Below are 15,676 nucleotides of genomic sequence, written 5' to 3'. Positions count from 1 at the left end.
GGAAAAGAATATATAGATCTGACAAATAAAATCCAAAGGATAAGATGGTAGATTAAAAAAGCGACTTTATAGTAATAACCTTGAATGTTAATGAATTAAACTTACCAATTAAAAGAATCAGACTGGCAGAATGGATTAAGAAATATAATCCAGATACATGCTGCTTACAAGAGACTCAGACACAAGGATACAAATAGATTGAAAGTGAAAGGATTGGAAAAGATGTTTCATACAAGCTGTAACCAAAGGAAAGTAGGAGTAACTACAAAAAGGACAATTCACCAAGAAGAAATAACAATCACAAATGTTCATGTTCCCAATCAAGGAGTTCCAAAGTACATGAGAAAAACATTAACAAACAGAAGGGAGCAATAGACATTTCAACAAAGCAGAGGAAAACTTCAATATACTACTCTCCTCTATAGACACAACAACCAGCCAAAGGATCAACAAGGAAATAGATAATTTAAACAATTTGATAAATGAATTAGACCTAAAAGACATATAGGCTGTTACACTCCAAAACACCAGGATATACATTCTTCTCTACTGCTAATGGAACATTATTCCAGGATAGATTATATGCTGGGGCACAAAACAGGTCTTTATAAATCTAAAAACACTGAAATTACTCAAAGCACTTTCTCTGATCACAATGGAATGAAGCTGGAAATCAATACCGCCAAAGAACGAGAAGTTTCACAAATATATGGAGATTAAATAACACACTCTTAAACAACCAGTGGGCCAAAGAAGAAATTACTAGAGAAATCAGTAGCAATCTGGAGATGAATGAAAACAAGAATACAACATATCAGAACTTACGGGATGCCGCAAAGGCTGTGCTGAGAAGGAAATGTATCACTCTAAATGCCATACAAAAAAAAGAAGAGCAAAAGTCAAGGACTTAACTGTTCACCTGGAGGAACTTACGAAAAAACAGCAAACTAACCCCCAAAGCAAACAGAAGACAAGAAATAACAAAGATTAAAGGAGAGTTAAATGAATGGGAGAACAAAAGAATAGAAAGAATCAATAATTCCAAAAATTAGTTCTTGGAGAAAATCAGTAAAACGATGGACCACTAGCAAGGCTGATAAAAAAGAAAGGATGCAAATAAAATCAGGCACGAGAGGGGTGTCGTTAACACAGACCCTGAAGAAAAAAAATCATAAGCTAATACTATGAACAACTATATGCTAACAAACTAGACAACTTAGATGGAATGGACAAATGCATGGAAACACACAAACAAGCTACACTGACTCAAGAAGAAACAGAAGAGCTCAACAAACCAATCACAAACAAAGAGATTCAGTCACCAAATATCTTCCTACAAAGAAAAGCGCCGGGCCAGATGATTTTACAAGACAATTCTATTAAACATTCAGAAAAGAACTAACGCCAATCCTGCTCAAACTTTTCAAAAAAATTGAGGCAAAAGGAACACTACCTAACTTATTTTATGAAGTTAACATCACTGTAATGTCAAAACCAGGTAAAGATGCTTCAGGAAAGGAAAACTACAGGCCAATATCCCTAATGAACACAGATGCAAAAATTTTCAACAAAATACTAGCAAATCTAGTTCAACAACACATTAAAAGAATTATACATCATGATCAAATGGGGTTTATACCAGAGATGCAAGGATAGTTCAACACAAGAAAATCAATTAACATAATAGAGCACATTAACAAATCAAAAGAGAAAAATCACATAATCATCCCAAATGATGCAGAAAAAGCATTTGACAAAATTCAACATCCTTTGTGATAAAAAACACTTCAAACGGTAGGAATCAAAGGTAACTTCCTCAATAAGATAAAGGGCATACATGAAAATCCCACAGCCAGCATTATACTCAATGGAGAGAGACTGAAAGCTTTCCCATTAAGATCAGGAACAAGACAAGTCAACTTTTATTCAACATAGTACCAAAAGTTCTAGCGAAAGCAATCAGGCAGGAAAAAGAAATGAAAGGCATCCAAGTTGGAAAGGAAGAAGTGAAATTATCACGATTTGCAGATGACATGATACCATTCTTAGAAAATCCTGAGAAATCTACAACAAAGTTACATGAGTTAATAAACAAATTGAGCAAGGTGGCAGGATATAAAATTAATACGCAAAAATCAGTAATGTTTCTATACACAAGCAATGATCTGAGGAGTCAAATAAGGAAAAAATTCCATTCAAATTAGCAACTAAAAGAATTAAAGATCTAATTTTTTTCTTTTTCTTTTTCTGGATTGATGCAAATGTTCTAAGAAGTGATCGTGCTGATCAATATACAACTATGTGATGATTCTGTGAGTTACTGATTATATACCAAGAATGGAATGATCATACAGTAAGAATGCTTGTGTTTGTATGTTGTTATGTTTGAAAACAATTGAAAAAAAATTAAGTATCTAGGAATGAACTTAACAAGTGGCATAAAGGACTTCTACACAGAAAACTACATAATATTTCTAAAAGAGAAATCAAAGAAGATCTAAAACAGGCAGAAAGACATTCACTGTTCATGGATAGGAAGGTTGAATGCAGTTAAAATGTCAATTCTACCCAAATTGATCTACAGATTCAACATAGTGCTAATCAAAATTCAAACAACCTACTTTGAAGACTTGAAAAAGCTAGTTACCAAATTAATCTGAAAGGGAAAAAGACCCTGAATAGCTAAAAGCATCCTAAAAAAGAGCATATGGAAGGATTTACACTTCTGATTTTAAACTTAGTACAAAGCCACAGTGGTCAAAATAGCATGGTACTGGCACAAAGAAGTACTGACCACTGGAACTGATCAAGAGCACAGAAATAAATCACCAAATCTATGCTCAACTGATTTTTGACAAGGACCCCAACTCAATGAACTGGGACAAAATAGTCTTTTCAATACATGGGCATGGGAGAACGGGGTATCAGAAGCCAAAAGAAGGAAAGAGGACCCTTATCTTACACCTTATACAAAAATTACCCTAAAGGGGATTAAACGCCTAAATATAAGAACCAGTACCATAAAGTTCCTAGAAGAAAATATAGGGAAACATCTTCAAGACCTAGTAATAGGAGGTAGTTCCCTAAACTTTACATCCAAAACACAAGCAACAAAAGAAATAATAGATAAATGAGAACTCCTCAAAATCAAATGCTTTGTGCCTAAAAAGACTTTTTCAAAAAGGTGAAGAGGCAGCCAGCTCAGTGGGAGAAAATATTTGAAAATCACACATTAGATAAAGGTTTGATATCCTGTAGTATACATAAAGAAATCATACAACTCAACAACAAAAGAAAAAACAACCCAATTATAGAATGGGCTAAAGATGTGAATAGGCATTTTTCTGAAGAGCAAATACAGATGGCTAAAAAACACATGAAGAGATGTCTGTTTTCATTAGCTATAAGGGAAGTGCAGATCAAGACTACAATGAGATACCACCTCACACCTATAAGAATGGCTGCTATTAAACAAACAGAAAACTACAAATGTTGCAGAAGATGTGGAGAAACTGAGACACTTGTGCCCTGCTGGTAGGAACGTATAATGGTACAGTTTGTCGGTTCCTTACAAAACTAAACATCAAGTTGCCCTACAGCCCAGCAATACCACTACATCTTATATACCCAGAAGAGCTGAAAGCAATGGTATAAACAGACATTTGCACCCCGATGTTCACAGCAGCATTTTCACAATTGCCAAAAGATGGAAACAATCCAAGTGTGCAGCAACAGACAAGCAGATTAACAAAATGGGGTATATACACACAATAGAATATTAAGCAGCAATAAGATGAAATGATGGATGAGCCTTGAGGATACAATGTTGAGTGAAATAAACCAGACACAAAAAGATAGATACTGCATGATTCCACCTTCATGGCCTGCTAAAGGTAGAATCAGATATTTATAATAGAGATTCTCTGAAGCTAAAGATGGGTGAACAGTTAGCCAACACGGTTGAACTTACAAGTAAAGGAAATAGAAAGAAGTGAAGGCAATTCACTACTGGGTCTATAAGTAACATTACCATATTAAAGGTGAACCTGATCGAAAAGTGTTGTATAGAACCATGTGCCCCACTGATTAATACTCCAAATATAAAGAAGTTCTTGAGGGAACTATTGCAAAGGTATGAATCTTGTACCAAGAGTGTGCAAGTTCGGGGTATAGGGGGAAAACTGCCATTGCAGGCTATGGGCTGTATTTAACAGGAAAACATCAACAGTACCACAGCAACACCAGGGGTAAATAATGAGGTGAGGGACAAGAGTTAAGAGGAGGTTTAGATTTTCTATCTGGTATGGTGTGTTTATTGGTTATCTTTCTCTTGGGAACTATGAAATTATCTAAAATTGAGAGTGTAGATAGACTGTTAACGTTGGACATTATACACAATGTCCAATGAATGGAGGTGATTGAAGGACACACAGAAGTAGATTGGTGAACAATGGTGTATACATATGATTGAATACTGTGCTGTTATGCAAAAGAAAGAAGTTGTGAGGCATGAGTGAACCTGTGGGACATTTGGTGAGGCAAAATAAGCCAGAAACAAAAGAGCAATTATTATGTAGTTTCATTTAGAAAAAACTTATAAGAAAACAAGGGCCTAGATCATAAGCTCTTATAGCAATCACATTTTAGTCCAGAGCAGTAAGTGTTATTTCTGGAGTTTGAGAGGCTGTTTTATATATGTATAACTGGGTATTCAGAGATAAGAACAAAGCCAATCAGGTCGGGATTAAGGTAATTCAGAATACAGGGATAAGGAAAACTGTCTATATTTTAGAACGAAGAGAGGTTTATTTTGTCCAGAACCTAAATTTTCTGTAGCACATAATCTAATTCAATCTGTCTGGATAGATCATTAAAAGAAACCTAATACAGGGAGCTTAGAAAAAAGAATGAGGGCCTTTAATCTTATATAGCTTAACGTAATATCTGGATACATCCAGAGTATACTAAGCAGATAATCGAAAGTATTGGTAAAGGCACTTGAGGGATGAGAGAAAAAATACAGAACCATTAAATTTACCCCTAGGGAAACCCCTGGTACTGTTTAAGACATTAGGGACACCCAAATCAATAGGGAAAACCCTTAGTCTTGAGGCTTGCTCTTGTGAAGATTATGTACATAGTGGAGAGGCTTAGATTACCTATAGTTATGCCTAAGAGTTACTTCTGGAGGACCTCTTTTGTTGCTCAGATGTGTCCTCTCTCTCTCTAAGCCCAACTCTGCAAGGGAAATCATTGTCCTCCCCATTAAGTAGGACATGACAACCAAGGGTGAATGTCTCCCTAGTGGCATGGGAGATGACTCCCAGGAATAAGTCTGTCCCTGGTACCATGGGGTCAACAACACACCTTTCCCAACCAAAAGGAGGAAAAGAAGTGTAATAAAATAAGGCATTAGTGGCTTAGAGATCAAATAGATTCAAAAGCCTATTCTGGAGGAACTCTTAGGCAAGTGTGCTGGTTTGAAAGGATGTATGTCCCCTAGAAAAGCCATGATTTACTCTAAATCCCATTTCATAAAGGCAGAATAATCCTTACTCAATACTGTATGTTTGAAACTGTAATCAGATCATCTCCCTAGAGATATGATTTAATCAAGAGCGGTTGTTAAGCTGGATTAGGTAGAGGCGTATCTTCACCCATTTGGGTGGGTCTTGATTAGTTTCTGAAGTCCTATAAAACAGGAAACATTTTGGAGAAATGGAGATTCGGAGAGAGCAGAGAATGCTGCTGCACCATGAAGCAGAGAGTCCACAGCCAGTGATCTTTGGAGATGAAGGAAAATGCCTCCCGGAAGGCTTCATGAAACAGGAAGCCAGGCGAAGAAGTTAGTAGATGATACTGCATTCAGCATGTACCCTTCCAGCTAAGAGAGAAACTGTGACTGTGTTTGCCATGTGCCTTCTCACTTGAGAGAGAAACCCTGAACTTCATTGGCCTTCTTGAACCCAGGTATCTTTCCCTGCATGCCTTTGATTGGACATATAGACTTGTTTTAATTGGGACATTTTCTCAGCCTTAGAACTGTAAATTAGAAACTTATTAAATTCCCCTTTTTAAAAGCCATTCTGTTTCTGGTATATTGCATTCTGACAGCTAGCAAACTAGAACACCAAGCTTCAGTGAGATAGTGCTAATTGCATGGTTTGGTAAACCTCAACCAACATTATGCCTGTTAAAAATTAAGAACACCTAGGCTGCATGCCTTAAGATAGGGAAATATTAAATACAATGATTTTTATATTTATGTAAATATTACATGAAATGTTAGTCTAATATTCAGGTTAGTTTCAGGCAATCAGTGATATTTTGTTACGGATTTCTGAAAAATTACTGGGAAAACATAGAGAACATGTACCAATAGCAACAAAAGAAATCTATGTCAAAAAATGGAAATCTATGGAAAATGTAAATTGGGATGTTAGAAATAAAAATTGTCTACCTTAGTGTACAAGGTTTAGAAAGAAAGAAAAAAGAACACTTAGTGCTCAAACTGAGACTCTATAAAAGTTTCACGCACTAGGTCCTTACTGTTGTGAGGGGGGGCGTTCCAACTAGCCATAGGGGCAGGGTTCCAAGGGAAAGTGCCAAAGCCGCTAAGATGAGGCAATTGAGGAACAGAGAGATTAAGTGATTTGACCCAGAGTGATACAACAATGAAGTGAGGAGTCTACTAGAGAGGAAATGGCTGCCTTTTCATCCTCCTCCTCAGGTGGTAGGGTCAGTAGAAGCTCTGTCACTGGATCTGATTGCAGATTTGAGACCTTGCCCCATCATGGAAAGTCCTTTTCACCTACTCCAAAGAACTGGAGAGATGTTAGAAGATGTTTCTGAGAGATCCCTCTGTGAATGTTTTCAGCTCTCAAGTGGCATCTACACTAAAACAAGTGAAACATGATCAGCAAGTTGCTCGGATAGGAAAATTAGTTGGTTTGGTAGAAAAGCTGGAGGTGGATATGTGGCAATTTAAACACGTTGAGCAGCTACTGGGGATCACACCCTCTTCAGGTTGATGTTACCTCGAATGGCCATCTTTAGAGCACAGCAAGTGCAGCGCCAGGTGAGGGACTTTTCTTACAGCCTCCATAGCCATCTGTCGTGGTCAGGTTCATAGTCAACTTGGCCAGGTGGTGGTGCCCAGTTGCCTGGTTGAGCAAACACTGGCCTGTCTGTTGCTATGAAGACATTTCATGGGCTTAAATCATGATCACAATGGCTGCATCCACAGCTGCCTGCATTTGCAATTAGCCAAGGGGAGTGTCTTCTGCAATGAGTGATGCTTGATCTAATCACTGGAAGGCTTTTAAGGAGAATTCAGAAGAGACAGTTACTCTTTCTGTTTCAGCCAGCCAGCCTCTCCTAAAAGTTCGTTGAGGACCTTCTTCAGAGCTGCTAGCTTGCAGCCTGCCCTATAGACATGGACTCTACATTCCTATGGTTACGTGAGACACTTTTATAAATTTTATATTTACAGATATCTCCTGCTGATTCTGTTTCTCTAGAAAACCCTAGCTAATATAACATCCAAAGAGTCACAGCTACTTTGCTGAATTGTTTATTTACCTCCATACTTGGCTTTTCTGTATCTATCAAAAAGCAACATATTCTTTAATGTTTGAACTTGCAGGGAAAACTTTGTTTTTGAAAGTATTGGGAATCAGATTAAAACAATCCAGTTACAGAGAACCAGAAGCTCTGGGTTTAAATGATATGTATAAAACTACACAAGCCAGATAGGACACATGCCAGAGTTGACCAACTGAATGGCTTCTGTCTTGTAATTCATTCAGTGCCTGGAAATCTTCACCACTCAAGTCAAACATCAAGATCTGTAGTCATAAAACACAACATTTCTGACCTAAAACAGTTTGTTTTGTAGAAGAATGTGATATCAACTCAGGACCTGTCCAAATGAGGAATTTTAAAATATTCATTTTTTTCTATTTTCAAACATCTACAGATGTTTGAATTCTACAGATTCTGAACTTTTCTAACCTCTGCTAGACTACTAAGTGCTGGTAGAATTAATTGCTTTTTGAAGGTTGAGCACTGCAAAAATAAAGCTGCAAGCAAAACCCTTTTAAACACAGAAAACCTGAGTTCATGTCATCAGTGGACGCAAGCAATTCTGTAGCAAATAAATCCTTCGAAAGGCTAAAAAAAGTTCCATGCACTAAATTTACTTTCCTGGAACCTATAACTTCTAGAGTTCCCTAGGCCAGATAAATCCTGAAACCCAGAGGGACCAGCCTCTCTAAGATTACCAATTAATTACATCCTCTTATCCTTTAATGTCAACACCCCCTCTCAATATGAAAAAATCAGAACAGGTATTGCCTAGAGACCCCTACAGATTGGGAGAAGGAGCAAAGGAGGAGGAGGAAGTATAACAGAGGAAACAAAATTTAATAAATGAGCATGATCACTGCTGAATCACTATATTGGTATCTCTTCTAGCCTTCCAGTGTTTTGGAGTAGTTAGAAGGAAAAATCTGAAATAGTGGAAATGTAATCCATAATAAACTTTGAAATCCATTCTGTAACTAACTGTTGAAGTTTACTTTGAAAATTACTGCTTTTTCTTTCTTTTCTTTGAACATGTTATATTTCACAATAAAAAAAAATTTTTTTTAAAAAGTCACAGAAAGAAAGCCCCAGAGAAACTCAGAGAGAAAAGCTGGTAGAAAAAAAGCACAAAAGAAGCTCAGAAAGAAAGCCATAGACGGAGTAGCCAGAAACTGAAAGTTATATAATCCAGAAGAGAAAGACCAAAGATGTCACCATGTGCCTGGCCATGTGACAGAGGAGCTGAGGCTTGCCACTAGCTTGCCTTCAGGGAGAAGGTACTGTTTTGTTGATATCCTGATTAGGACATTTTCTGGACCTCAGAACTATAAACTTGCAAGTTAATAAATTCGCTTTATTAAGGCCAACCCATACTTTGTATATTTCATTTCGTCAGCTTTAGCAAACCAGGACAACTGGTAATGGCCACCTTTATGTAGGTTCCCTGGTGGGAAGTCTGTATATTTTGCTCACACATTCCTCTTCTCTGTCACATTCTTCAGACTTTATAGGTGACTCTCCCCAACCCTGGCGTCTTCAAATACACACACATCAGTGTTTGAGAGATTCTAATCTATCAGTTATCCAGCTAGTTACTATTTCTCCTATTCACATGGCTATACCTTGTTACTACAAATTGGTAGTAATCACTACTAACAACAAGGGAAGGGGCTACCCCTGTTAGGATTTCTCTGTCTGCCCACCCTCCCCACCATCCAGGAGCCATTGGGGCTCTTTCCTGAAGGACCACCTACTTATTTTCTGGGGACCAGTCTTCATTTCCTTTCCATGGTACAGCAGGGCAAGATATTTGTATTAATCAAAGATCTGTGAGAAGCAGTCACTACCTTCCCCACAAGAAGACCCCAACTAAAAATACAAACCTGAAAAATTATGAGCTATGAATTATTTTTAATAGAGACAAATTCCTACAAATAAATCTTGAGTGTTCTCTCTGCTTCTCTTGTGATTATGGGGTTGTTTTTGATAAACAGTTATAAATGAACATGCAACTCAGACTTTTTAAAACTGTGGTCCTTTCCAAGGAGAAACCATAATGCAATAATACTCATGGTGCTACAAACTACATGGCAGGTTATTGAATTAAATGGAGTAACTTGCATAAAATGCTGTGGATTGTCTCTCCAACCAACAAAACAAACAAACAATACTTATAATATGCAGCAAAAGTAGTGCTTAGGGAAATTTATAGCTCAAAATGCTTACATTAAAAAAGAGGAAAGATCTCAAATCAGTGACTTACTTCACACCTGGAAGAAACTAAGACCAAAGTGAGTAAAAGGAAATAAAGATTAGAATGGAAATAATGGAGATAAACAGAAAATTAAAAGAAAAAGAAACAAAACCAAAAATTAGTTCTTTGAAAACATGAATAAGATCAATAAGCATTTACAAACTGACAAAGAAAAAAAGAAAGGTCTCAAATAAGCAAAACCCAAAAAGAAAGGGGAGACATTACTACCAACCCCACAGTAATAAAAAGGATTATAAAAGCATACGACAAGTTTGTCGTGCCAACAAATTAGATAACCTAGACGAAATGGACAAATCCCCAGAAGCATACAATCTAAACTGACAAGAAATAGAAGACCTCAACAGATCAATAAGTAAAGGGAATGAATCCATAATAAAAAACCTCCCACCAAAATAAAAAGCCCTAATAGGGGGAACATATGTTTAAAAAAAATGAACTGACTGAAATACTAGTGATCAATGAAAGGGAGTGGTAAGGGGTATAGAAAAAAAATACGGGGAACAAAGGTTAAAATATATTGGGTAGATGGAAATACTAGAGGTCAATGAGAGGGAGAGGTAAGGGGTATGGTATGTATGAGTTTTTTCTTTTTCTTTTTCTGGAGTGATGCAAATGTTCTAAAAAATGATCACTGTGATGAATATACTATTATATGATGACACTGTGAGACACTGATTGTACACCATGTTATGAAATGTTTATATGTTAAGAATGTTTGTGTTGTTTGTTATTAATAAAAATATTTAAAATAAAAAAGAACTGTAAGGATTAAATGAGCAACATGTATAAAATATATATAGAAAACTCCACAAATGTCAAAAAAATAAAATGAGAATTAACCCCAATCCTGCTCAAACTCTTCCAAAACTTATAGAGGAGGGACCACTTTCTAACTCATTCTATGAAGCCAGCATCACCTCAATACCAAAGCCAGGTAAAGATATCACAAGAAAAGAATATTAGAGTACAATATCTCTTATGAATATAGATGCAATAATCCTCAACAAAACACAGCAAACTGAATCCAACAATATATTCAAAGAATGATATGCCATGATCAAATGGGATTTATCACAGGAATGTAAGGATAGTTCAACACACACAAAAAAAATCAAAATCATACATCCCATTAATAGCTGTGAGGGGAAAACCACATAATCATCTCAATTCATGCAGAAAAAAACATTTGATAAAATCCAGCACCATTTTTTTTTTTATAAAAACACTCGGCAAACTAGCACTGGAATGAAACTTCCTAAACACAATAATGGTATACATGAAAAACCCGCAGCTAACATTATAGTTGATAGTGAAAGACTGAAAACTTTCCCCTGAAGTCTGGAATTAGACAAGGATGCCCACTGTCACACTGTTATTCACCATTGTACTGGAAGTGCTAGCCAGAGCAATTAGACAAGAAAAAGAAATAAATGGCATCCAATTGGAAAAGATATAAAACTTTAATTGCAGATGACATAATTTTATATAAAAAGATTCCCAAAAATTCCACAAGAAAACTAGAGCTATAGATGAAGTCAGCACAGTATGGGATTACATCGGCATGCTTCTATACACTAGAAATGAATAATCTATAAAAAAAATCAAGAAAAATATTTCAACAGCAACTAAAAGAATCAAATATCTAGGAATAAATTTAACCAAAGAGGGACTTCCGGAGAAGATGGCGGCTTAGTAAGACGCACGGATCTTAGTTTCTTCTCCAGGACAGCTACTAGAGGAGTAGAAACGATACAGAACAGCGCCCAAAGCCACAACAGAGATAAAAAAGACAGCATACCCCATCCTGGAACGGCTGGCTGGCTGAGAGAAGCCGCTCGGGTGAGATCGCCGAGGCGCGCGGGCTTCACCAGGCGGGGTGGCAAGCGGCTGGAGTCCCTCCCTTCCTCCTTCCCGGGCCGGCTGGGAGAATAAGAGGCGGTCCCCTGAAACCACGGTGGCTGGCGCCCACACCACGTGCAGCCCCCCAGACCAACTGAGAGAATAGGATCGGAAATCCGCAGGCCGCGGAGAACGGTGACGGGTGGGGGAGGCCCCTTCCAAACCCGTGACTCCCCGGGAACGTGCACTCTCCCGGGCGGGCCGCTGCCGCTGGCGCCCTCCCGCCACGCTTGTCGCCCGGGCGACTAGGAAATTCGGACGGGCTCTTTCCCGGGCTGCGGCGGCCAGCAACCCTCCCCGCATTCGGACCCCGGGCCGGCTCGAACCCTTCCAAGCCGCTTCGGCTAGCGAACCTCCCGGACGGCGAGAGTTTTCCAAAGTTAAAGGTCCCACAGCACCTTTTACTGGTGGGACCCGCAGACAGACGAGTGCCACGAGTGCCACCTACTGGGCAGGATAAGAAAAACAGAGCCCAGAGATTTCACAGAAAAATCTTCCAAACTTTTGGATCCAATACCCAGGGAAATCTGTCTAAATGCGCAGACGCCAACAGAAGATAACGGATCACGCTCAAATAATTGAAAATATGGCCCAGTCAAAGGAACAAACCAATAGTTCAAATGAGATACAGGAGCTGAGACAACTAATGCTGAATATACGAACAGAAATGGAAAACCTCTTCAAAAACGAAATCGATAAATTGAGGGAGGACATGAAGAAGACATGGGCTGAACATAAAGAAGAAATAGAAAAACTGAAAAAACAAATCACAGAACTTATGGAAGTGAAGGACAAAGTAGAAAAGATAGAAAAAACAATGGATACCTACAATGATAGATGTAAAGAGACAGAAGATAGAATTAGTGATTTGGAGGATGGAACATCTGAATTCCAAAAACAAACAGAAACTATCGGGAAAACAATGGAAAAATTTGAACAGGGTATCAGGGAACTCAAGGACAATATGAACCGCACAAATATATGTGTTGTGGGTGTCCCAGAAGGAGAAGAGAAGGGAAAAGGAGGAGAAAAACTAATGGAAGAAATTTTCACTGAAAATTTCCCAACTCTTATGAAAGACCTAAAATTACAGATCCAAGAAGTGCAGCGCACCCCAAAGAGATTAGACCCAAATAGGCGTTCTCCAAGACACTTACTAGTTAGAATGTCAGAGGTCAAAGAGAAAGAGAGGATCTTGAAAGCAGCAAGAGAAAAACAATCCATCACATACAAGGGAAACCCAATAAGACTATGTGTAGATTTCTCAGCAGAAACCATGGAGGCTAGAAGACAGTGGGATGATATATTTAAATCACTAAAAGAGAAAAACTGCCAACCAAGACTCCTATATCCAGCAAAATTGTCCTTCAAAAATGAGGGAGAAATTAAAACATTCTCAGACAAAAAGTCACTGAGAGAATTTGTGACCAAGAGACCAGCTCTGCAAGAAATACTAAAGGGAGCACTAGAGTCAGAACCGAAAAGACAGAAGAGAGAGGTATGGAGAACAGTGTAGAAAGAAGGAAAGTCAGATATGATATATATAATACAAAAGGCAAAATGGTAGAGGAAAATATTACCCAAACAATAATAACACTAAATGTTAATGGACTGAATTCCCCAATCAAAAGACACAGAATGGCAGAATGGATTAAAAAACAGGATTCTTCTATATGCTGTCTACAGGAAACACATCTTAGACCCAAAGATAAACAGGTTGAAAGTGAAAGGTTGGGAAAAGCTATTTCATGCAAATAACAACCAGAAAAGAGCAGGAGTGGCTATACTAATATCCAACAAGTTAGACTTCAAATGTGAAAGTTAAAAGAGACTTGCTAAAAACATCTTGAGGAAAAAAAACGAAGCTGGAGGTCTAGCGATGCCAGACTTTAAGGCATATTATGAAGCCACAGTGGTCAAAACAGTATGGTATTGGCATAAAGATAGATATATCGACCAATGGAATCGAATAGAGTGCTCAGATATAGACCCTCTCATCTATGGACATTTGATCTTTGATAAGGCAGTCAAGCCAACTCACCTGGGACAGAACAGTCTCTTCAATAAATGGTGCCTAGAGAACTGGATATCCATATGCAAAAGAATGAAAGAAGACCCATCTCTCACACCCTATACAAAAGTTAACTCAAAATGGATCAAAGATCTAAACATTAGGTCTAAGACCATAAAACAGTTAGAGGAAAATGTTGGGAGATATCTTATGGATCTTACAACTGGAGGCGGTTTTATGGACCTTAAACCTAAAGCAAGAACACTGAAGAAGGAAATAAATAAATGGGAGCTCCTCAAAATTAAACACTTTTGTGCATCAAAGAACTTCATCAAGAAAGTAGAAAGACAGCCTACACAATGGGAGACAATATTTGGAAATGATATATCAGATAAAGGTCTAGTATCCAGAATTTATAAAGAGATTGTTCAACTCAACAACAAAAAGACAGCCAACCCACTTACAAAATGGGAAAAAGACTTGAACAGACACCTATCAGAAGAGGAAATACAAATGGCCAAAAGGCACATGAAGAGATGCTCAATGTCCCTGGCCATTAGAGAAATGCAAATCAAAACCACAATGAGATATCATCTCACACCCACCAGAATGGCCATTATCAACAAAACAGAAAATGACAAGTGCTGGAGAGGATGCGGAGAAAGAGGCACACTTATCCACTGTTGGTGGGAATGTCAAATGGTGCAACCACTGTGGAAGGCAGTTTGGCGGTTCCTCAAAAAGCTGAATATAGAATTGCCATACGACCCAGCAATACCATTGCTGGGATTATACTCAAAGGACTTAAGGGCAAAGACACAAACAGACATTTGCACACCAATGTTTATAGCAGCGTTATTTACAATTGCAAAGAGATGGAAACAGCCGAAATCTCCATCAACAGAAGAGTGGCTAAACAAACTGTGGTATATACATACGATGGAATACTATGCAGCTTTAAGACAGGATAAACTTATGAAGCATGTAATAACATGGATGGACCTAGAGAACATTATGCTGAGTGAGTCTAGCCAAAAACTAAAGGACAAATACTGTATGGTCCCACTGATGTGAACAGACATTCGATAATAAATTTGGAATATGTCATTGGTAACAGAGTCCAGCAGGAGGTAGAAACAGGGTAAGATAATGGGCAATTGGAGTTGAAGGGATACAGACTGTGCAACAGGACTAGATACAAAAACTCAAAAATGGACGGCACAATAATACCTAATTGTAAAGCAATCTTGTTAAAACAATGAATGAAGCTGCATCTGAGCTATAGGTTTTTGTTTTGTTTTGTTTTGACTTTACTATTATTACTTTTATTTTTGTCTCTATATTAACATTCTATATCTTTTTCGGTTATGTTGCTAGTTTTTCTAAACCGATGCAAATGTACTAAGAAATGATGATCATGCATCTATGTGATGATGTTAAGAATTACTGATTGCATATGTAGAATGGTATGATTTCTAAATGTTGGGTTAATTTCTTTTTTTCCGTTAATTAAAAAAAAAAAGAGAGAAGGGGTAATTGGAGCTGAAGGGATACAGACTGTACAACGGGACTGGATATAAAAACTCAGAAATGGACAGCACAATACTACCCAATTGTAATGCAATTATGTTAAAACACTGAATGAAGCTGCATGTGAGGTATAGGTTTTTTGTTTTTTTTTTTTCTTTCTATTAATGTTTTAATTCTTATTCTGTTGTCTTTTTATTTTTTTATTTCTTTTTCTAAATCAATGCAAATGTACTAAGAAATGATGAATATGCAACTATGTGATGTTATTAAGAATTACTGATTGTACATGTAGAATGGAATGATTTCTAATTGTTTTGTTAATTCTTTTTTTAATTAATAAAAAAAAAAAATTTAACCAAAGATATGTAACTCACTTG

At 37.5% G+C, this 15,676-nt stretch overlaps 1 protein-coding gene and 1 pseudogene across 6 annotated transcripts in view; one reads left to right on the top strand and one right to left on the bottom strand.

Moving 5' to 3' along the window:
- PACC1 (proton activated chloride channel 1) overlaps nt 1-15,676 on the bottom strand; it is a 76,322-nt gene that overhangs the window by 25,143 nt on the left and 35,503 nt on the right. Inside the window, exon 1 of one of the 6 annotated variants that reach the window (XM_077157743.1) lies at nt 7,038-7,933. The exons of the other annotated variants lie outside the window; for them this stretch is intronic. Coding sequence (XP_077013858.1) covers nt 7,038-7,050 — 13 coding nt within the window. The 5' untranslated portion in view covers nt 7,051-7,933. Of the gene's footprint in view, nt 1-7,037; nt 7,934-15,676 lie in introns of those variants that run through there. 6 annotated transcript variants of the gene reach the window in all.
- On the top strand, nt 6,703-7,031 carry LOC143681031 (anaphase-promoting complex subunit 16 pseudogene; annotated as a pseudogene).

The sequence above is a fragment of the Tamandua tetradactyla genome, chromosome 4, assembly GCF_023851605.1.
Source record: "Tamandua tetradactyla isolate mTamTet1 chromosome 4, mTamTet1.pri, whole genome shotgun sequence".
Lineage (NCBI taxonomy): Eukaryota > Metazoa > Chordata > Mammalia > Pilosa > Myrmecophagidae > Tamandua > Tamandua tetradactyla.
The sequence above is the reverse complement of the archived record's forward strand: the minus strand, read 5'-3'. Positions and strand labels throughout refer to the sequence as shown.